The 23073-nt window shown below is 44.4% G+C and overlaps 1 protein-coding gene across 7 annotated transcripts in view; it reads right to left on the reverse strand.

Annotated features, from left to right (window-relative positions):
• Positions 1 to 23073, reverse strand: part of Sgpl1 (sphingosine-1-phosphate lyase 1) — a 46285-nt gene that overhangs the window by 2607 nt on the left and 20605 nt on the right. For all 7 annotated transcript variants that reach the window (XR_015644544.1, XR_015644542.1, XR_015644543.1 and 4 more), the window contains exons 4-14: positions 15777 to 15844; positions 12119 to 12266; positions 10024 to 10100; positions 8492 to 8620; positions 6297 to 6385; positions 4917 to 5022; positions 4260 to 4358; positions 3143 to 3292; positions 1875 to 2113; positions 1324 to 1470; positions 355 to 475 (exon numbers count right to left, since the gene is read on the reverse strand). Coding sequence is in view for 4 of the 7 variants with exons in the window: in NM_001434568.1 (NP_001421497.1) it covers positions 355 to 475; positions 1324 to 1470; positions 1875 to 2113; positions 3143 to 3292; positions 4260 to 4358; positions 4917 to 5022; positions 6297 to 6385; positions 8492 to 8620; positions 10024 to 10100; positions 12119 to 12266; positions 15777 to 15844 (1373 nt within the window). In the remaining 3 variants the exon portion in view is untranslated. The remainder of the gene's footprint in view (positions 1 to 354; positions 476 to 1323; positions 1471 to 1874; positions 2114 to 3142; positions 3293 to 4259; positions 4359 to 4916; positions 5023 to 6296; positions 6386 to 8491; positions 8621 to 10023; positions 10101 to 12118; positions 12267 to 15776; positions 15845 to 23073) is intronic.

Genomic DNA, 23073 nt, shown 5'->3' on the forward strand with positions numbered 1-23073 from the left:
CTTAAAACACACACACACACACACACACACACACACACACACACACACACACACACACAAAACCCAAGTGCTCATTGCCTTTTCTGTGTCAAGTTTCTTTGTAAACACACACAGTATGAGAGTAACCCGGCTTCTGTTCAGCAGCTTTTGCATGCGCCTTCGCGCTCTCTCTCTCTCTCTCTCTCTCTCTCTCTCTCTCTCTCTCCTGAGATCCCTAACAAGCGGGAAGCAGGGACCAGCAGCATTAACTGCTGAGAAGTCTGTGCACTGAGCAGAGGCAGAGACAGACATGAACACTGGGACAGCCTCCCACAGTCCTCATGTTTCTAAGCGGGGATGCCCTGGTACTCTTACCATTCCTGTGGTCTTAGCTTTAGGATTCTTCATGATTTGTGTGACCGATTCCCGGATATCCTTTAGGAACTGGATTGCCACTCGCTTCCGAGTATGTACTAACGTAATGCAGAAATGAATGCTATGGAAGAAAAGAGAGGGGGGTGGGAGGGAGATCTTGGAAAATAAAGAAACCCTAAAACAAAGCCACTCCTGAGGAGGGATGTACTGGTTGACAGGGCTGCTATTTCTGGACCTGGGAGACGAGACAGGCTCTCAAATCTATGGGTTTTTATTCTAGGAAATCAGGGATTCGTTTTTTAGCATGCCCAAGAACCAGCTTAGCCAAATGAACATGGCTGGCGGCTCTGTCCTGTCTCCATCCCACAAATTGTCAATGGTGGCTACTTCCACCGTGTGTGAGCAGTGAAGGGTAACAAAGAGGTTTTCATCTTAGAGAGTAAGCCCCGGTGGGAAGAAAACCATAGAGCTGGAGTCCTGAGGGACCTCAGTGCTCTTGAGAAACCCTAATTCGCTCTGGGAAAGGCTGGAGTTGTCAAGGGCTGTAACTGTGGAAGGAAGGTTGTAGATATGGGTACAGACCCATCTAGCTGGAGTGAAATATTAAGTCAGAAAAGCACATGGAAGGGTACATCATGCCTGCACGACCAGAAACCTTTTAGAGGGCTTTGAGGGAACGTTACCCACATAATGGAATCTTAGAGAAGCAAGTTGATAGCTACACACAAGAAAGATCACAGAATACAGAGGCCACAGAAAGAACTGAGAAAAACCTTACAAGTGACATCCTGTCTCAGGAGGCTGGCAGCCAGTTCTACCTGAGCTTAAAGCAAACCACCTTGTTTGTTACATCTATGAACTTCAGTTGCTACCAATATGCCAGGTTCTAGAAGCTAAGTATCAGGTTACCTTGTTACCTCAGCTCCTCGGGTAATGAAATGAAGGAAGGGGTAGAGGCTTTAGGCTTACCTTCTTGGGAACTGCAAGTAGTTAAAATTCCACCCCTTAGCAGACATCATATTAGATAGTCGGTAGATGTCAAAATCGTTGGAGCCCAGAGCAATAACTGACAATTGAGGATCCCCCAAAATGAAGATGTTTTTGATGTTTTCCAGTCTAAAAGAAAGCAAAGGTAGAAATTGAGCAAATGCATTCTGTCAGCCCTTATCTCAGTTGATGATCACAGCCCACTCTCCTGGGACTTGACTTGTCTCTTACACCAAGGAGGCTAGGCCAGGATGGGTGGGTTTTCTGGAGATCAGACTCCCAGACAGAACATCAGAAAGTTTCCAAGTTCCAAACTCCATCCAGAACCACTGACTTTCCCCAGTCTACCCCACTCCAAGTCACGCACAGAATGCAAGTTTCTCTTCTCCCAGCACCATCTAGTAAGGGCTGGTCTAAATCCCAGTCTATCAGGAGACAGTAAGTGGTCAAAGGGAGTGCTACCAGGCAGAGATGCCTTGGGCCAACTAGGGGAGAGAGAAGAGACAAAGCAGAACCCCATTTTCCACACATACTCTGACTTGAGGAAGCGAGCAGTTTTGATGATCTGTTTGGTAGCTTCAACATAGCCGTTCTCACCAAAGTGCATCAAGGCGGCCCAACAGGCTGCAATGATGCCACCAGGCCGTGAGCCAGCTATGCTTGGAGATGCGTAGATGCCACCTTGCCAATCTGCATCAACAAAGAACTGGTACTTCCTGTACTTCTCGTTAGAGTACATCACCACTGATGAACCTTTGGGAGCATAGCCGTACTGAGGGGAGAGGCAAAGAGGTTAGAGTGTGGTTGACCTGGCTGCTCTGCCACAGAACAGAAGTGTGGCTGTTTTCTCACAGGGGCTTCCTATTCAGGCGAGGTTCGTACTTCATGGAGTTAACAGACAGAAGGGACTCAAGGGAAGGATTCCTGTTCTCACTGTAAGGGGTGAGCCATCTGAGATCCAGAGAAAAATTAAGACTAGGTTTCCCCCCTTTCTTACTCAGCCTTTGGCTTTCCTTACTTAAAATCTTGCGGAAGCTGAGCGTAGTGGCATACACATGGGAGTTGGAGGAAGGAGGGATCAGGAATTCTAGGCAGGCACAGACATATCAAACACTATAAGCTGGTTGCTCCTGAACACACGGGTTTCTTTTCCCAAAAGGACCCTGCCATCAGCATACGCATATTGTCACGTAGGCTCAGGGACTCTGGTATCAACCCTCAGCACCACCAGTAATTTCAAGACTTTGGCGGTTTTTGTCACAAAGGCCCTAGCTAGACAGTTGGTTGGCAGGAAACCCTTTCAGCCCAGGATACGGAAAGGCAGGAGCTCCTGTTCTCCCTGACTTGTCACTCCGCAGGCTGACAGACAAGAGTCCGACTTTATATGTTGGTATGTGTGGTGGTTGAAATGAAAATGGCCCCCGTGGGCCCACAGGGAGGGGCACTATTAGGAGGTGTATCCTTGTTAGAACAGGTGTGGTGTTGTTGGAGGAAGTGTGTCACTGGGGACAGTTTAGAGGTCTCGGATGCTCAAGCCAGGTCTAGTGTGACCTTCTCTTCCAGCTGTCCCCGGATCCTGATATAGAACCCTCAGCTGCTTCTCCAGTGCCATGTTTGCCTGCGTGCCCCCATGCTTCCTGCCACAACAAAAATAGACTGAACTTCTGAACTGTAAGCCAGCCCCAGTTAAATGTTTTCTTCTATGAGAGTGTCTCTTCACAGCAACAGAAACCCTAAGACAAGGTGTTTGGAGAACAGTGAAATCACCAACTGTCAGCTCTTGGTTACCCCCCCAGCTCACCTTATGAGTATCTGCTGAAATGCTGGTCACACCTTTCACCCGGAAATCAAATGGTTTCTCCAGTGGGTACCCTGCTTTCTCCATGAAGACAATGAGGAAGCCCCCAAGACAAGCATCCACATGGAATGGGATTTTATATTTGACAGCCAGCTAGTTAAAAAGACATATGAAAATGTAAATAACCCCTAGGCAGAGCAGGAGCGGAAAGATGGGCTAGTCTGTACTACCTCACAGGCGTTAAAAGGGCATTAATATATTTATTGGAAGACATGGTCTCATTTATCCCAGCCTAGAACTTGCAATCCAGCCCTTGAATTTTCCTGATCCTCCTACCTCAGATGACCAGTATATATAACAATGGCCAGTTTCATGGGGTGCTAAGGACCAAATGCAGGGCTTCATACAAGCCTTGAATAGACTCTACCAACTGACCCACAGATCCAAATGGTTATTTTTGATATTTTTAAATGAAGTTTATTTTTCATGTATATTTAATCTTCAAAAGTGTCTAGCTAGGGGGATGGAGAGATGGCTCAGTGGTTAAGAGCACTGAGTGCTCTGCCACAGGTCCTGAGCTCAAATCCCAGCAACCACATGGTGGCTCACAACCATCCTTTATGAGATCCGATGTCCTCTTCTGGTGTGTCTGAAGACAGCTGTGGTGTACTCATGTACATAAAATAAATATTTTTTAAAAAGTGTCCACCTGAAATACATTTCACGTAATGTGTACTTAAAAATGTACCTCAGGCTCTCCCAACCGTCACATGAGAAACAGCAGAGCTCTGATTTAACAACCTCTAGAGGGTCAGGTCCTACTGTAGTCATTGTATAGTAGGCACACATTACTGCCTGTTGGAAACAAGAGTCAGTACTATTTCAAAATACCTTGTTTAAAGGCAGTCGGGTCCTCTACTACCCTTCTCCCAATAAAGATGGCTAGGGACCTTCAGAAGCTCCCAAAAGAGGTGCAGGACTTGCCTTAGGGTGATAAGCACTATCAATGTCTGCTATGGTCAAACATCAAACAAAAGCCTTTCTCCTCACAAAGCCCTGCACCATCTATTTTAAAGTGCTAACCTGCATGCCTCAAATCTGCATAGCTAAAATCTCTCACCTTGGCCACTTCGGGGATAGGATCTATCACACCATGAGGAAACTGTGGGGCAGAACAGACCAGCATGGCTGTGTTCCTGGAGATGGCTCTTTTCATTGCCTAGGGAGTAAAGTTTAAGAGAAGTAAGAACCTTAGTCACAGCTGCTCATACCTTTTGCTGTGAGGACGATGTGGACCACTTAGAGTCTCTACACCTCGGGAGAAGACTGCCTTCTGCTATGGAGGGAGCACACAAGTCCACATGGAAATGTAACTGTATGCAAACGCTATGGAAACAGAAGCCATACTGAGCTAGGAGACAAAGGAGTGAACTGTGAGTCCCAGGCCACAGTATACCAGAGATGATTCAGCAAAAACTTGACTTTTCCTTACGACTTCAATAAAACAAAAAATGTCCCTACCCTTAGGTGAGACATTAAAAACACATTTAGGTCTGAGAAAGGGAGTGGTGGGACGAGTTCATCCATATTCATTTTACAAATAAAGGAAAGGAAGTGAAAGAGGGGAAAGTAAAGTCCAGCTCAACACCATCAGGGTCCAGATCGTCCACCTTTCAGAACTCAGAAACATGGTTGCCCTGTCACACTGCCAGTCCAGTTTCTGCTCTGGCTGCTCTAGTCAACGTGATATCCTGCTCCTGAAGCCTTCCAGACTCACCCGCACATCCACCTCCATGTTCTTTTTCTGCGCAACGCGTACAATCTTCATTCCGAAATAATGAGCTGCTTTGTCGAATGCGGCGTGGGCACTCTCAGGAGCCACACTAGGTGGTGGAGGAGAAGGGGGCCAATGAAAGGTCAAGCACAACAGGACCCAGGAGAACTTGGCAGCACTTTAAGTCACCAGGTACTGTAAGTCTGAGTACTTTTCCTCACACTGTTACGTTAATATTTTCTTGGTGCAAACAAAAAGAAGCACACTGATTTTTTGTAGACAACTTCTCTCCACTATGTAGAAAATCATTTTGGCAACAGGAAGGAAAACTCAGAACACAAAAGGACACAGACCATAAATTGGGCCAGACAGGAAAAAGTCAACAGACAGAGGGTTCAGACGAGGGTGTATGAGGCAGAACTTCCTGAGGAGGGCTGATCACACAGAAGACCTCTGTGAAGAGCAAAATGCTGTTCTAGCAGACAGTGAGGTTGCCCAGCAGAGACAGAAGCAGCAGTCGCTAGTCAATCTCAGGCCAAAGTGGCCTGCCAGCCCTGAACAATCACCAACCTATAAAAACTGAAAATCTCTCTCTCCTACATGGTTACAAATAGTTTTCAAATAATGTTCAAGGAGAAAACAGAGTCACAGGTATCCCCATTACTCCTCTCCAGCCGCTACTGTTTCCTTTAAAGGAGAAAAATCTCCACAATCACTAAGTACCAGGCATCAAAAGTTTACATTTGAACAAAGTAACAGCAGCTCGGTTTATTCTCCTAGGCAAAGTGGTCACAGTTGGATGAACAAAAACTACTTCGTTACCTATACTTGGAGATGAAAAAAAAAAAAATCAGCCCAGGAGGTGTAATATTAATACATCATACAGAAGGTGGTTTAGAGAAAACTCAGCCAGGAACCAAGATTAGAATCATACGAATAACAATGTAACTAAATCTCAAAAATAAAACAAAACAAAAACCTTGTTTTCAAATTCTCCCTTCTAGAACTAATTCTCAGATGCAAATGTTCCTGGGGACCACTGGAGGTGGTCTAAGTTACTTCAGAAATGTTCACTCAACCTCAAGACGGTCTCCACAGGCAGTCTCCCTCAGGCTCTGGATAAATTAACAACACAAGATTCAGGGATGAAGTTCTAGCTGTCGCCTCTGGGAAAAGGATGCTATTCTTGCTAAAAACATGCACCATGTTTAAGCTCGAATAACCAGCTACTGGATGTGACGGGACAAGGTAGAGGAGGTGCTGGGCCAGGGGCAAGAAGACTGGAATCGTAGGAGGAAGAAAAGCAGCAGAGAAGCAGGTTGGGCTCATTCTACGCCTCGCTGCCCAGGACACCATCAAGGGGAAGCAGACACACATACATACATTTCTGGAGTTTTGATCCCCTTCTCTAAGGCCAAGTCCCGATATGCTTTGCAGGCCATTAGGATGCTTTCTGTTCCCCCAGAAGTCACCTACGTGAAGAAAAGAAGCCACAGTAAGTTAAGGGTGGATATTAGGAGGTGTAGCTTGCTTTGAACTTAAAAATGTTTGATACAGAAACAGACACGGGCAGACATGAACAGACAGCGTGGTTCAAGGATTACAGGGTATGCCACAGGATCAGCAGTGAACAATTCTGAAACCCAACCTGACATTCAGTAAACACATCCTGTCACCTCACAATCTTTTAGTAGTTACTGAGCTTGAATAATTTCCCCAAAAGCCAAGGGCTGCAGCACAGAGCTGGCAAATGTCATCTCAGAGTCAGCATCTGTGAAGGTTCACCCCATCTTGGGGTTTTCTTTCAAGAGGAAGCTGAAGGCCCTAAGCGATCATCCAGTGTTACCCATTACATCTGCTGATAAGCAAAACCTTCCGAATTGTAGATTATGTGTCAACTTGAGATAGAATGAGAAGTGTTTACTAAATTTTCCCTATATCTACACACAGAATAAAGATACCATTGGGTATAGAACCCCACTGGTCAAGAGTTATAAAGATTAACTCAGAAAATTGAGGAATTAATGTGAATACCCTCCTTAAATAGCTCACGGAAGGTAGACAGGGGACCCTTGTTTGTAGATCTCTATGGAAAAGACTCTACAGACCAGCAACAACACCCTGCGGTCTAGCCTAAAACCTCAGAGTTGTCACATGAGGTACCAAGGCAGCTGTGTAGAAAGTTGGGGAATTACCAGGCCTTACATTCTTACCAAGGCCCGACAATGACCTAAACAGAAAAACTTCCAAATTCCTAGTCATCTACATCATGTGTCCTGTCTTCAGGACAGAAGTTTAGCTGTGAGGTAAAAAACAGAGGCTTCGAGGCACTCTCGTCGATCAGCTTCTTTGAACATATATAAAACCTTTTTAGTACATGAATTTGCCCTTTTAAGCCTCTGTGAATGAAGTTAATATAGGGAAAGAAATTTTGAAGCATAAAAAAAAAATCTCAGAAGTATTGAAGACCCCCAGTTAGTTTCAGCCTAAAGATTTCTCTTTAATTTGGCCTCGCCTTCTTGCTTCTCTCAACAGTGAACTTCCTGAATAACCTGAAAAAGACGTGAGGGCAGGAAGATTCGGAGGAACAAGAACTTTCAATTGATATAGGCCTATCATGTAAGGAAAAAACTGACAGACCTTCTATTTCCAACAACATACAGTAATACCCTAAGTAAGTAAAAAGCTTGACAAAGCATTAAAAAAAATTATATCCATTACTGAACTAACATTAAGAACTGTCTAAGCCCTAAAACAGAACATAACCAAGTGTTCTGCAAGGCAGTCTACCAAAGCCAGATCTTCCCCTCTAACAGTGTACTCCAGTGCAACAGAAGACAGCAGAAAATTCAAACCCTTCCCTGTACAAGAAATAAACCTCACTAATGTGAAAGAAGGTGGCTTTTTAAAACTTTACACTAGTGTCAGGAAAAAACCACTTTAAAAGAAGGAAATGTGGGGTTGGGGATTTAGCTCAGTGGTAGAGCACTTGCCTAGCAAGCGCAAGGCCCTGGGTTTGGTCCCCAGCTCCGGGGGGGAAAAAAAAAAAAAAGAAGGAAATGTACAGAGAGCTAGGACTGTAGTACCACACACCTACAATCACAGCAATAGGGAGGAGGGAGGAGCATCAGGAGTTCCAGATTATCTTCAGCTACAAAGCAGGTCTGAGGCCAACCTGGGCTATAAGACTTTATCACAAAATACCAAAAGGAAAAGGGGTGTGTGTGTGTGTGTGTGTGTGTGTGCGCGCGCGTGCGCATAGCAGTAGAAAAATGGTGATCAATAGGTATATGGATGAAAAAGCAGGTAAGAAAAAGGGAGAGGATTAGCCTAGTAGAGACAATATCTGGTGAACGCAGTGTTCTTTAAACTCTCCTAGCAACTTTATATAGGCTGAACATTTTTTGAAAATCTGAAGTTGAAGAGAAAAATACCTAGAAGATACACCAAAATGCTGACACTCAGTATTTTAAAAGTACAAGTTAACATTTTAAAACTTCACTTCATCTAGACCATTCTACAACAGTCCTATAACTGTGTAATGGACTACCTTAGAACTTCTATTACATGCTACTTACACATCCACAGGAGTCTGGCCCCCCATTGAAGAGGGAGCAAGTCATCCTCACGATTTCTGCCTCTAACTTCCGTAGTCCGGGGAAGATATCTGGGTGCAGTGGATTGCTCCACGTGAATTCTCCGTAAGCCTGCAAAGAAAGACAAGGGGGTACAGGACAGGCTGTTATCCTAAACAAGACAAAGAAACATGTCCTGAGTGCGGTTTTCAGGTACTGGGTCCAACAGTAAGAAAAAGGGTGTGATGTATTTTCTAGCTTAAGAACCAGAATATGATGTAAGAGATAAGACATGAAAATAAACGATTTTACAACATGAGGGAAGAAATATAAACACAGGAGTATTAAACTGTAACACCAACGGATTGCCATCACTTTGAAGTCGCACCTCTGCCTGTCACTTTTAGCCATACAGGCCAAATACACCCTGTGAGCCCCATTTTCTTCATATGCAAAGGGGACGGATGGTATCTACCTTACGGGGTCCTAGCAATAATTAAATATGAAAATGACAATGAAACATGGAAGCACTAGTCTGCCTGCCACAAAGCAGCAGTCACTGCTGTGAGTTCATCTGTCTGCATGTGCTAAGGGACCCTGATGGGGAACGGCTAGCATCCTGAGTGCTCTAAGGGCTTTGATGAGAGGACCGTGAAGAGATGAATGGAAACTCATCCTATGCAAAAGGAGAGAAAGAAATGGGAAAGAACAGGATCCATTTTGACAAGGAAGGTAACGGGGATGGTTAAAGTGATGGGTGGGAGTTGGGATGTAAGAGACACCTCATTCCCACTTCGTGAGGACCTGGGCTTCATCTATAGTTAATGAAAAGTTTAAACATAGACTTATGACCGTTACACCAAGAAATAACTAAGTAGTACCTCTAACACCAAGGTGTGTGGGGTTTCACAGTCGTAACACAAGATCCCAGAGATCACAACTCTAACCATAATTTCATATGAGAAGTGGGCTTCAAAGCTAAGGTCGATTAGAAATGGAAGCAGCTACGTCCCATGCTAAAGTCAGGCTCATCTTGTGGAGTATGCTTTCAGTCAGCCTTGCCCTGACTCCCATATCAAACATTGGCTCTAGCACTGAAGATCTCAAATGAAGCCCTGCACAGCGGACCAGACCCTCAGTCCTAGCACTGGGAGGTGGAGGCAGGAAGATCTCTGAGTCTGAAATAGCTGGTCTACAGCTGTTCAAGGACAGCCCAGGCCATGTGAAGACCCAGTCGCAAAAAACAAATAGTATCCTCAAATTGGCAGGCTCCTTCACTAGAAATACTGCTTCTTCAGAGGGCCTAGCCAAGTCCAGGGATATAAGTGACTTTACATTTCCAGTCTGAAGATGTGTGTGACATTAGTATGCACACTTACCTTTTTAAGTGAAAAGAAACCTTTGAATCTCTAAGGTTTTATTTCAGTAGTAAATTTCCCTTAAGGGATTATTACTACGAGAACGAGATTAAATATTTAAATGAACCAGAAATGGCACCCATGCACATAAGCACGTAAGCACATGCACATAAGCACCTGCACCAGCAGCTCGGTGAGCTTCGGCTCCCCACTGTACACAGCTCCTGAGGCTTTCCCTTCTTGCCAGAAGACATCTGCAGAAAAAGTTAAGGTCACTGTCAGCGAGCAGGCATCACCGGGAGCACAGGGATCGATACAGACAGGACAGACGGAAACCTCAGGGAGTATGAGTAAAACATTCAGGAATTAGACATATGCCTCAGCAGTTAAGAACATGTATTCTCTTGCAGAGGATTGGAGTTCGGTTCCCAGTGCTCACAGCAGGCAATTCCTGAATCTCCAGCTCTAGGGAACCCGGTGCCCTCTTATGGCTTCTGAAGGCATCTGCACTCAAGTATACATATTTCCACGGCGACACATGCCCACACATCTAATTAGAAATAAGTACTTTAAAAAAGAGTAAAAGAGTAAACTGAGTAGTTACTCAATCCCATTCTATTAAGAACAAAGGAATTTCGGTAATGACTTACCACAGCCAGGGAGAGGAAAGGTCATTCATTAAGTGCCAACAATTGTAGGAAAAGACAGAAGCACATCAAGGTTCAGTGAAGACAGACAGTAATGCTGCCCTCTCCTTCAGCTACCTTCTCTCAGCATAAAAGCAGCCCTTTGCCTCCTCGCAGTTCCTGTTCCCAATATGGCCCTTTTCTGTAGTATCTCCCCTCATTTCCCTATCTAGTCACAGGAAGTCATGGGAACTGCTACAAGCAGAGGTGACAGAAAAGGCAACCGTGAAATCTTGCTATATGGACTCTAGAGCTGTAGCCCGAGCACAAAGCATGCCAGTGGAGGGGCACATTCACTTCAGACCTGAAAATGCACACTATATTAGCCACTTCCTGTGCCATAACTGACATTCAAGAGCAGGCATGGAAGGGACCATGAAAGAAGGCTGAGAAGGGTTCCCCACCGGAGTTCGGCTCCTTGTCTCAGAAGCATTCTGTTACAGTAATAAATCTGAGATGGGTCCTTCCAGTCCTTGCTACCGCAAGGCCACACCCTATTGAAAGTGGTCTGTGAGAGGAGTGTCACCCAAACATACTGACTGAAAAGTACACAGAGCCACCTGCTCTTCAAAGCAGAGCTCTCTTAGTTCTCACGAGAGCAGAAAGCTGGCCAGCAAATGGATGGACAAACCCCTTCCTTCTTCCAGTCTGACTTTCACTCTTTTCTCATAGGACATGGCTGTGCACCCCATGTGTCTTAGGCCTCTGGTAACCATGGTTAAGGATAGAAGGTACTTGGTTTCATATCCTGCTCTTTGATTCTTCCAAAGAATACAGCATGGGTTGTGACATAAACAAATAAACAGGGCTGGAGAGATGGCTCAGTGGTTAAGAGCACTGACTGCTCTTCCAGAGGTCCTGAGTTCAATTCCCAGCAACCACATGGTGGCTCACAACCATCTGTAATGGGATCTGATGCCCTCTTCTGGTGTGTCTGAAGACAGCTTCAGTAAATAATATAAAAACAAACAGACGACAGAAGGAAGAAAGGGTGACAGCCTGCATGCGTGTCTGTGCATACATGTGCATGCCTTCTGTCAGGGAGACCAGAAGAGGGAACTGAAACCCTGGAACTAGAATTACAGATGGTAGTAAGGCACCTGGTGGATGCTAGGAATTAAATCCCCAGGCCTCTGGGAGAATAGCCAGTGTATTTAAGAGCTAAGCCATCTCTCCAGGTCCTGTCTCCTGACCTCTGTCATCGTCTTTGATTTTTTTTTTTTTAAATTTTGCTTGTTTTTTGAAACAGCATCTACATAAGCCCTAGCTGTCCTGATACTACATAACCTAGGCTGTCCTTGGGCTCCCAGCCATCCTCCTGTCCCAGGTTCCTGAGTACTGACGTTAGAACTCTGTGCTCATCTCCGGATGCTGAAGCTACAGTCAGTGTTTTCTGTCTTCTGTGCCTTGAAACAGGCATCGTAATTTTGACATAAATCTGTACTTCTATCTACAATATGAAAATTGGTCTTTGAAGTAGAGAATGGATCCCCCTGTACACGTAGTAAGCGCCAAGCGATCCTTGACCTATGCCAACATTAGCCACTCAGGACAGCGGCAGCACAGCACCCTGGGCCAAGGCTTACCCATGGAGCTGTACTCCTTGAGTCTCTCCAGAACCTCAGCTGTGCTCAGACCCTGAGCAGGCAGGGTTTTCACATAATCTTTGTCCAACTTCAGGAATGGCATGTTCTTGACAAGATCCTTCTTGGCTTTGGTAAGCTGCTGTTGTATCTCCAAGGATAAAGAAAAAAAAGTTAACTGGACGGTAAAAAGAGTGAAACACAGAAGTAGAAAGGCTATCCCTGAGACCAAGTCAATGTCTCAACACCAGGCACAACATAGGTGTTACTAAATTAGAAGGGTTTGTCTTTTTTTTTTAAAAGGAAAACGAACATTTTATCTGTTTAGCCAGCCTGCGTGTGCAATGCCTCTTAGGATTTAAAAAGCCAGCTTTCCTCCTGAAAGTCAAAGATGCATTAAATCTCCCCTTTTTCTGGGCTGTGTTGATGTCACCAACACTTCACGGCCCTGAAGTCAGCCTAGCCTGAGTGCAGCCTTAGTCCCCATGGCTGTGTTGGCAACAGCAATACTGTGATTGATAAAGACAGTCAGGAAACAGGCCAAGCTACAGTAAAAGGGGATCCTGGCTGTTGTGCAGTTGACAAGTTAACTTCAAAAGATACTTTAGCGGAACCACAAGTATGGAGACCCAGAGCTCCCGGGTACCCACACAGGCTCCATCATTGTCGCGGTGACTATCGTGCACCTCCTTAAGGTAGCTTGACCCACCCGATCCACGAGTGCTCAGAAAACCTATGGTCCTTTCTGCCATGTAATTGATCAACTACGTTCTTCTCCATCCTCATTGCTACGCTTTCTGAGCCACTTCTTTTACTCATTTACTTACTCATTTGTTCAACAAATATTTGCTGAACTGTTATTACAGGCTAGGGATACAGCCATTAAGAAACAAAACAAACAAACGAAAGAAAGAAAGAAAGAAAGAAAGAAAGAAAGAAAGAAAGAAAGAAAGAAAGGAAGAAAGGAAGAAAGAAAGAAAGAAAGAAAAAGGCCCTCATCTCAGGAAGTTTATTTTTAGCAAGAAAGACAGAAAAGTTTACTAATGGTGCTCAGGAGAGAAAAAAAGAGTAAATTACGGACACAAAATGGCAGGAGCTGCTACTTCTGAGACTCTTGGGTGACAAATGTAGAGGGAAAGGCTGTGTGTTACAGTATCTATCTACGTGATACAGTGCTGTGACTTCCACAATATAGTCAGTAAAGTCTGGTGCCCAAGACCTCACACCCACCATTCATATTTTTCTCAATCCTGGCCACAGATGACCAGAATACAAGAGAAAATATTCTTCTACATAGCTTTCAGTGCAGCCCCAGGAAAGTGACCCCTTTAAAGCATGCCAGCACTATAAGTAGCAGTGTCCACACAGTACTGGACAATGTTGCGGCATGCTACGGACACAGAGGCAGCATGTTTAAAGTCGTAGAGAAGGACATGCTGCATGCACAGTGCATGGGCAGCATGAACAAACTGTGAAAGCTGAGTGCTCATGCGTAGATTATGTTGTTTAAGAAGGGGGGGAAAACACCAAAAATTTCCACTAGGGAGTATATTAAAAATCACAGCGGGTGCTTGTACTTCCCACTCCCAGGTCTCGCCTCGGTTACATTCTAAAATTCATTTTGAAATGCAAATGTTATATGTTTGTTTGCTTTCTGTCTTTTCTACTAAAATGCAAGTTCTATAAAAGGAGGGACTCGGTGCCATTCAACACTGTTTCCCTAGCAAAGTAGTAAAAAGAACTCCGACTGAGGAAGTGCTCGATAAACGTGTTGAATAAGTAATGAGGCACAAATGCACATGTATATGCACAGTAACTTCCTGTCTCCAAGCCTCAGATCTGCTTCTGAAAAATGAAGGTCTGATTTGATTACATGGCCTCAATTCTATCATTTCAAAAATTTAGGAATGGGTTCTAGAATCCTAGCATTTATTTGTCTCAAAGTTTTGAAGGGGCTAGGAGTGCAGCTCAGCAGTAGAGTACCTGCCCAGCGTGTCTGAGGTCCCCATGACCACCACCGACATCACCACCACCACTGCCACCACCATGACATCAATACCACCACCATCATCACCACCAAACCTCAACAGAAGGAACCTTTTTACAGACACTAACAGTCAAGTGCCTGCCTAGCATTGGTGAGGTTCCAGATTCGACCCCCAGTACCACCACTACCACCACCAAAGAAGGAATGTTTCTTTGGGAATGGGGCTCAGTGGTATAGAGGTACCTCATTTGATCCCCAACTCTGCAAAAAAAAAAAAAAAATCAACCAATCTATCAATCAATCGGTCAAATCAAATCAGTCTTAAAACTGAAGGAGAAAGGTGGAGATATTAAAGTATCAGGGAATACTAAGGAAGTGCCCGCTCTCCTTTGTGTCACAGCCTAGCTTTTACAGTAGCCTCCCTCCCCACCCCCACCCCATTCACCCCGCACTCCCAACCCCCCACCCCTGATTCCAGTAGATTCAGAAAGTTTAGGAAAAACCTCAAAGTAAATAAAGCTGGGAAAAGCCAGAGAGAAGGTGAGAGACAGGTCAGAGCAGGGCACTGGGGCTTTGAAGACACTCAGGATTCATAGGCCTTTCTTATATCTTGTAAGGAGCCTGTCCTGCTTATCTCCCCCTTGATAAAGAACCCAGCCCCAAGGAGAAGTATCTTATCCCAGAATGATAGCAAAGGGGACAGACACAGTGAAGAGAGCAACTCTGCTGTAAAGAGGAGCAAAGAGCAAGAAAACAGCTGTTATCTCTAAGTTTCCGATCAGGAAACTATCCCCAGAGGCCTACCTGTTTTTGTGAATAGAGTTTCCCTGGAACTGGCAGGTTCATTCCTTACCTATGTTCCTCCTACGTGGACCCAGAGTAGACAAAAATGTTTCCTATCTGCCTCTTCACAGAAAGTCTGCCAACCCATGATTTAATCCCCAGATGAGTATCTAAATTCAGTCCAACCAAATATTGTTGTAAAGCACAGTAACACTTTGATTGGGTTTTCTAATTTCAAGTTACTCCTTAGCAGATTTCTCATCTGGAGTTTGGCCAAATATGTTGCAGAAAGTTCTAGCTAAGGCTTAGCCTTTCCAACCTTTTTTTTTTTTTTTCTTTTTTTTTAATTAACTTGAGTATTTCTTATATACATTTCAAGTGTTATTCCCTTTACTGGTTTCCGGGCAAACATCCCCCTCCCCCCTCCCCTTCCTTATTGGGGTTCCCCTCCCAACCCTCCCCCCATTGCCGCCCTCCCCCCATAGTCTAGTTCACTGGGGGTTCAGTCTTAGCAGGACCCAGGGCTTCCCCTTCCACTGGTGCTCTTACTAGGATATTCATTGCTACCTATGGGGTCAGAGTCCAGGGTCAGTCCATGTATAGTCTTTAGGTAGTGGCTTAGTCCCTGGAAGCTCTGAGCCTTTCCAACCTTTTAAGCCGTATCTACTGTTGGGCGGTCCATACTGTGCCCCAGGAGTGTTTTACAGCAGCCCAGACTGCCCACAGACTCCAGGAGCCTGCTATCATGGTTGTCACAACCTAAGCAGATTCCAAACACTGTCAAATTCTCAAGTTTGGCAGACAAAAATCATTCCTCTCCTTTGAGAATACTGATCTAGCAACAGGAAGAGGAGGTAATACACCCCGAACACGGAAAGAGATTACACCTACCTTACGTCCAATAAATGGCATCTTCCTTATAAGCCTAAATAATTTATTTTTAAACCGAGACCATAAACCTACAAGAAACAAATAGTTCTGTAAGTCACATGAAATTCCATGAATATAACCTACCAGTTAACAGGCAGCAACCAGGGGTTGGGGATTTAGCTCAGTGATAGAGCGCTTGCCTAGCAAGCGCAAGGCCCTGATTTCGGTCCCCAGCTCCGAAAAAAAGAAAAGGAAAAAAAAACAAAAAAAAACAAAAACAGGCAGCAACCATTCAGTTGTCTCTTACAACTTCACTTCTTCCACAGGGAAAGTTTTTCAATTTTTTATAAAAAAAAAAAAAAAAAAAAAAACCTTTTAGTTTTTGAGTAATGTATTTATGTGGCCCAGCTTTTCAGTAGACAGACACATATGGTAATGTCTCTTCACCCTCATTTCCTCCCACCTGGATCTCATCCTGCCCTTACATAAGGTTTGTCTCCAGCATACACTTCCAGAGTTTGATGCATTTAACCAGTAACAGCAAAGACAGACTCTTGTTCCTTTCTTCCTTTTACTGAAGAGGTAGTATACCGTAGTACTACACTAGACCTTGTTTTTCCACTCAGAAATAGTGAAGATTAGTATTTCCTCATTCACTCCTGTCTGTGTGTACAAGGTAAGAGTAGATGTGTGCCCCTGCCTGTTCATGTACATGCCAGTGTACACACATACACGTGTACATTCCATTAAAGAAAAGTTTCGTAATCTATTAAACCTCTCCTCACTGAAGGACATATAGGTTCGTCTTGATTTTTGCTGTTACAAACCATGCTAAAAATGTTTTAATACATGCTGTAGTATAACCATATAATAAATTCCCAGAGGCAGAATTGCCACATATTCCAGAGTTCTTGACCTTCCCAAGGTTTCCAAATGTCCAAATGTCCTTCTGTCCCCAAAACACATGTCTGTCAAACAACCCTGACCCAGACAGCTATTGTAGACCTAAAGGAAGTGTGAAAACAACACACGTCAGAGTCTGCTTCCAGGCAGTTACAAAGGACAAAGAATTCTGATCCTGTCAACTGCAGTGATTATAAATCAACAAGTTGGGGGCTGGGGATTTAGCTCAGTGGTAGAGCGCTTACCTAGGAAGTGCAAGGGCCTGGGTTCGGTCCCCAGCTCCGAAAAAAAAGAACCAAAAAAAAAAATAAATAAATAAATCAACAAGTTGGAAGGACACTTGTGTAGAATGCACTGATCCCAGCAGCGGCATTTTAAGGCTGGGCTAGAAGGCGTAATCTATGACAGGCATAAAAGGCAACTAGAGAACTGGAGAACTAGAACTTGTTCAAGGCACAGTTCAGAGCAGTGAGAGCGTAGTCTAGGAGTCCACACTGCCTCAAACGCACCATCGAGATTATTCTGCTATCCAGGTCAGCCTAGTAGACCCCAGACCAACTTTTCTCTGAGGCATGAACTGAATAAAGCACTGTTGCTGCATTCCTCAGGGATCTGGGTGGGGCCACTCCTAACGGTGGTGCACACAGTGTGTCTACTCCCCGGCTGGTACTCATCAAGGCCTGCCTGTGTCCTGGCTTCATTGTGCTTGCTTAGGTAGCACTGGCCTTCCACTGCTGTGTCCCATCAACACTGTAAATCCTGCTGTGGCAGTCTGAATAGGAATGGCCCCACAGACTCGTGTGTTTGAATGCTTGGCCCACAGGAAATGACATTATTAATGCGTGGCCTTATTGGAGGAAGTGTGTCAATGGGGGGGGGGGGGCTTTTAGGTGTCTTGTGCGTAAGCTATGCCCAGCATGGCAGTTTCCTGCTGCCTGTGAATCAAGATATAAAACTCTCAGCTTCTTCTCCAGTGCCATGTCTGCCTGCAGGCTGGCTTACTTCCTGCCGTGACAGTAATGGACTAAACCTCTGAACTGTGGTCATGGTATCTCTCTCTGCACGGCAATAAAACCCTGACTAAGTCAGAAGTTGGTACCAGGGACTGGGGTAGTGCTGTGATCGGCTTGACCATGCTTTTGTTAGAGGAACGTGGATTTGGGACTCTGAATTAGAAAAGCAGTTGACACTTTAAGTGTTGCTTGGTGGCTCACACTAGTAGAGCTTGGGAGATAGCAGTGCTGAGATGATTTAAACTGTGGGGTCCTGGCTCAAGAGGTTTTAGAGGAGAAGAATGTTGTATGTGGCCTGGTGACTGTTCCTGTGACTATTTTGATGAAATATATGGCTGCTTTTTGGCCTTGCCCGAAGATTGAGGCTACAGTGAAGAGATTTAGATGAGCTGAATTGGTGAAGGAAATCTCAACACAGCCTAGTCTAAGACTCTGTCACGTGGTTAATAGTGTCCACCCTTATGAAGAACGTTTTGATGAAAAGAAATACTACAAAATGCATGGTTCAAGGAGGAAGGGGGCACCAGGAAGTAGAAGAACTAAATCCTGTGTTCATATTAACATATTAAATGTAATAAAGGGGGTGGTGACCTCCATATTAAATGTAATAAAGGGGGTGGTGACCTCAGAGCATGCTTCAACCCAGTTAAGCTTCCATCTTGCAAAAAGGGATTAAAGAAGTTTAAGTTCAGGTGTGGTGGTACACACCTTTAATCCTAGCACTCAGGAAACAGAGGCACTCAGATCAATGTCAGCCTGGTCTACAGAGCCAAATTTCAGGACAACCAAGCTTATGCAGTGAAAGAAACCACTGAAAACAGAGAGGTGGTGAGGGTGTAATTGAACAAGGGAGCCATGTTTCAGCCCCAGCAAGCAGCGGAACTTGGCAGCTTCACCTAACATGGTTCTGGCTTTAGAGTCAAGAGAGAAGAAAGGGGTTATGGAACCTTCCTCAGAGACTAAGGAAAGCTGCTGAGGCCAGGCATGCAGTGCAGTGGGGGTGCCCCTGCATGGAGACCAAAGAAGACAATGTATGAAGCTGTGAAGGTGAAACCTGGGTTGCACTGGAGACCCAAGCCAGGGTCATGAGATACCTGTCAACAGGGAGTGGAACCAGCCCAAAAGAAAGAAGCGTGTTACGGCCAACAAAGCTGAAAGGAGTTGGAGTTCTGAAGAGCACTTTGACACAGACATGGAGACACAGAGTTTGGAGTTTGCCAGCTCCTTCTCAGTCCTGCTTGGGTTTAGTGTTTCTTCACTATGTTCCCTTTCAGAATGGTAATGTATGTTCTGTGCCATTGCATGTTTGGAAGTATGTAATCTGCTTAGTTTTGATTTTACAAGGGATTAGATAAGAGATTGAATGAATCAGGGAAGAGACTTTGAACTTTAGACTTTTAAGCAAGTCTGAAACTGTTATAGTCTATAGGGACCTTTGATGCTGGACTGAATGCATTTCTGCATTACAGAATGGCTACAAGCCTATGGGGGCCAGGGACTGGAATGTGACGGTTTGAACAGTAATATCACTTATAGACTCATGTTTGGTCCATAGGTGCAGTGGGGGTGTTCCTCAGGGTAGTGGCACTATTAGGAGATGTGGCCTTGTCAGAGGATGTGCCACTGTGGCCTTTGAGGTGCCCTCTGTTCAAACTATGCCTGGTATGGCAAACAGTCTCCTTTGCTTGATACAGAGTTCTCTGGTGTCCCCTCCACACTGTCATGTAGGGTAAGTGCCTGGCTTCCTTTGCCCTAGTCACTACTCTGCTTGGTGAAGGAGGGGCCCAGGCTGAGCCTCTGAGTTGGGGAACTGGTCAGTAAACCCAAGCATGGTGGAAAACTCCTTCTCCAGCACCATGTTTGCCTACATGCTGCCATGTTTCCTGCCATGACAATAATGGACCAAACCTCTGAAACTGTAGGCCCAGCTCCAATTAAACGTCTTTCTTTATAAGAGCTGCCATGTGATGTCTCTTCACAGCAACGGAAACCCTAACTAAGACAGCTGGTGACAAAACCACTGAGCCCCAGACTATGATGAAGCAACAAGAAAAGAGACTGAAGCCACTCATTTGTGGGCAAAATTTTGTTTTCAGAATATTTTCTTCTAGACAATGTAATATAGAATTAAATCTTCTCACACACACACATTCATACATACATAATAAATAAAATAAAGAATTTAAAATTTCTAAGTGTGGCGGCATATGCTTTTAATCCTAGAGCTTGGGAGGAAGCATAGGAAGGCAAACTCTGTGAGGTCAAGGCTAACCTGGTCTACGAAGTGTGAGTTGTAGGCCAGCCAGGGCTACATGAGACCCTTATTCTACATAAATAAACAAAGTAAAAAATTATTTTAACACATTTGGGGGAGGGGTGCACACGTCATCTGTGGAAGTCAGAGAACAAGCCTTTTGACAGGATTAAGTTTAGGAGAAGAACCTCTCCAGAGTGGGCCACACCTTCAGCACCTAGGGAAAGACAGACCTGTCTTTTGCCAATCCTTCTCAGTCACTGGAACCTAGAGTCTTTGGCTCTCCACAGTGGACTAAGACCAGTGGCTCTCATGAATCCTCTAGGCAGGCTGTGAGTACAAGACTGGGACTGCTGAAAGACCGAGCTTGAGACTGAACGGCTACTGGAGTCTCAGCTTCCCAATACAAAGACAGTCATTACTAGAACTACTAGCTGCCTGTCACCTAAGCTGTTCCTGCGAATCTTTCATAATATGTATTCATTTTTTTTGGTCTAGTTCCTGTAGGAACCCTGACTAGTATAACTGGTATACTCTAGTGGCAAGATTTTAATTGGTCTCAGTGGCTTATTCATATTGTATAAAAGTTTCCTATGGTGAGCACAGGCTGCTTTTTAATAAAAGTATATATTAAAAGCTAAAATGACTTGAGTTCAACCGACACAGACTTAAATAGAATACTTTACTAATATAAGGGTTTTTGGTAGTTTTCGGATGGACTACTCAGGGTCAGCAAGCAAGCACCAGCACCCAAGATGGCTGTGTTTAGGTTACAGGTTCAGCACAGTGCATGGCACAACCAGCTGACAACTGAGCTGTCTGACTGTGAAGACACAGCGGTTATGTTAACTATATTATTATATATTTATTATGTTAATGTTAACCAGCTCAGACCGCCATCATGCAGTACACGCACACTTCAAGACAACATGTTCTAAATAATATTTACAGTTAGATAAACTCTTTAATTTAAAGAAGTAAATACCTAAAGTTAATACTAATTATAATAAATAAGTAGGAATGTCAACAGCTCTTAACTTTAGTCCGGTTTTATAAATATACAATCTTTAAATGGAAAATACCCAGAATGGTGATTTTTAGGGCTTAGGAAAAATAAGAAATGGAGACTTAAATGTTTTCTGGGCTTTGAGAGAGAGAGTCAGTATAGTTCAGGCTTGCCTCAAACTTACAATCCTCCTGCCTTAGCTTTCCAAGGGCTAGGAGTTCAAAGCTGCACCACGAGGCCTGGCTCAGGAATTGTTTATCTGTTGAAAGTTCAATCTGAACTAAAGAGAAAATTCTGAAGATAGAGACTATATATAATAATGTGAACATTAATTAGATGTGAATACCACTAAACTGAATACTTTAAAATGAGTAAAATGAGAGGCCGAAGTAGTTCAGTGATAGACTACTTCCCTGGCATGCACAAGGCCAATGTTTGATCCCAGCATGACCCCTCCCAGGCTTAAAAGGGTAACATAAGGCATGAATGTAGTGCATAGACATATGTATATGCATGGGTAAAACACCCTTAGACGTAAAATATAAAATAAATTTTAAGAGACAACACACACACACACATACATACACACAAATATAGATTTTAAGAGGCAACACACAGGGGTTGGGGATTTAGCTCAGTGGTAGAGCGCTTGCCTAGCAGGCGCAAGGCCCTGGGTTCGGTCCCCAGCTCCGGGAAAAAAAAAAAAAAAAAAAAAAAAGGAAGAGGCAACACACACACACACACACACACACACACACACACACACACACACACACAATTATCGTTTAAAAAAAATCAGGCATGGTGATACACACCTGCACATCTTAGCATTCAAGAGGCACAGACAGGAGGACCACGGACCACTGCAAGCTATAAGCAAGCCTGGTCTACATAGTTGAGACTCTTATCTCAAGTTGAAATAAAACAAGACAAGGCCAATGAGATGGGAAAGGGAAGGCTGAGAGGGAGGGAGAGGAGGAAGCAAGAGAGAATATAAATGAATAAACGGATATGCCAGGCTCCTTGCTCACTGAATCAAACACTTCCTGGGTAAGGAGTACACCTGAATAGGCAACCAAGGCTGTAGCCACATATAAACCATAAGCTGAAGTGAAAGGCCAGTCTCGTTAACAGTGAGAAAATCCAGCAAGGATGAGGAACAGAAACTGAAGACCATGTTTTAAAGCTGAGGTGAACTATAATTTGAGACAGGACAGTCTGGTCTCATTTCCACTTTAATTAAAAAGCTCTAAAGCAATGGACTTGCCTCTCGGCTGTAATGTTTTGCAATGTTCACGATGCTGTAACTGTAATGTTACTCAAATAGCTCAACGTTTGACTGACAGATTGAAAACCACCTGGCGGTGACGCACACCTTTAATCCCAGCACTCAGGAGGCAGAGGCAGACAGATTTCTGAGTCTGAGGCCAGCCTGGTCTATAGAGCTAGCAAGCTCCAGGAGCACCAACGCTACATAGAGAAGCCCTGTCTCACCCCCCTACCACACCCCCCCAAAGATTAAAACCATCTAGTTCGTGGGAAAACAGAAAGCAGAAAAACAGTTAAAGTGCACCCCAACAGATGATGCCACTAAGAAAGTGAAACAATGGAGAAATAGCAAACAAAAAGTGCTTGATTTTCTTCAGTTATTTATTTCTTCTCCCAAGGAAGTTACTCAAGATATCAGCAGTGTGGGGAAAGGCCAGGGAACGTCACAAAATAGCCACTGCTAACATCTACTACACAGATGTGAGGATAATCAAGTAGCTCCCCAAGCAGTGCCTGCGGGGAGAAAATCACTCACAGCGTCAAGTCAGTCACCTAGAGGCGTAGGTGGGGAAGGGATGGGTGTGCAGGAGCTGTTCACACTTCAGAAGTGTGAAGCCCCTGAGAAAGTGTTCTTCTTCTCAAGTCCATCTGACAAGTCAGTACTACTGTCCCTTAGCAGAAGTTAACTCCAAAGAAGGGCTGTGCATGTGTTACTTACACAGACATCCTTGAGGCCACTTGGTAGCCAGGTGGTGGCTTTATGAGTGCTGCTACTGCTCTTTAATGAAAAGGAAGGCCACAAATGAAAGCAATACATTCCTACTCTGGAAATCTCAACATAATTATGCTGTAGGAAGAAACTAGTACCAGAAA

The sequence above is a fragment of the Rattus norvegicus genome, chromosome 20 (genome assembly GCF_021556685.1).
Source record: "Rattus norvegicus strain SHRSP/BbbUtx chromosome 20, alternate assembly SHRSP_T2T, whole genome shotgun sequence".
NCBI lineage: Eukaryota > Metazoa > Chordata > Mammalia > Rodentia > Muridae > Rattus > Rattus norvegicus.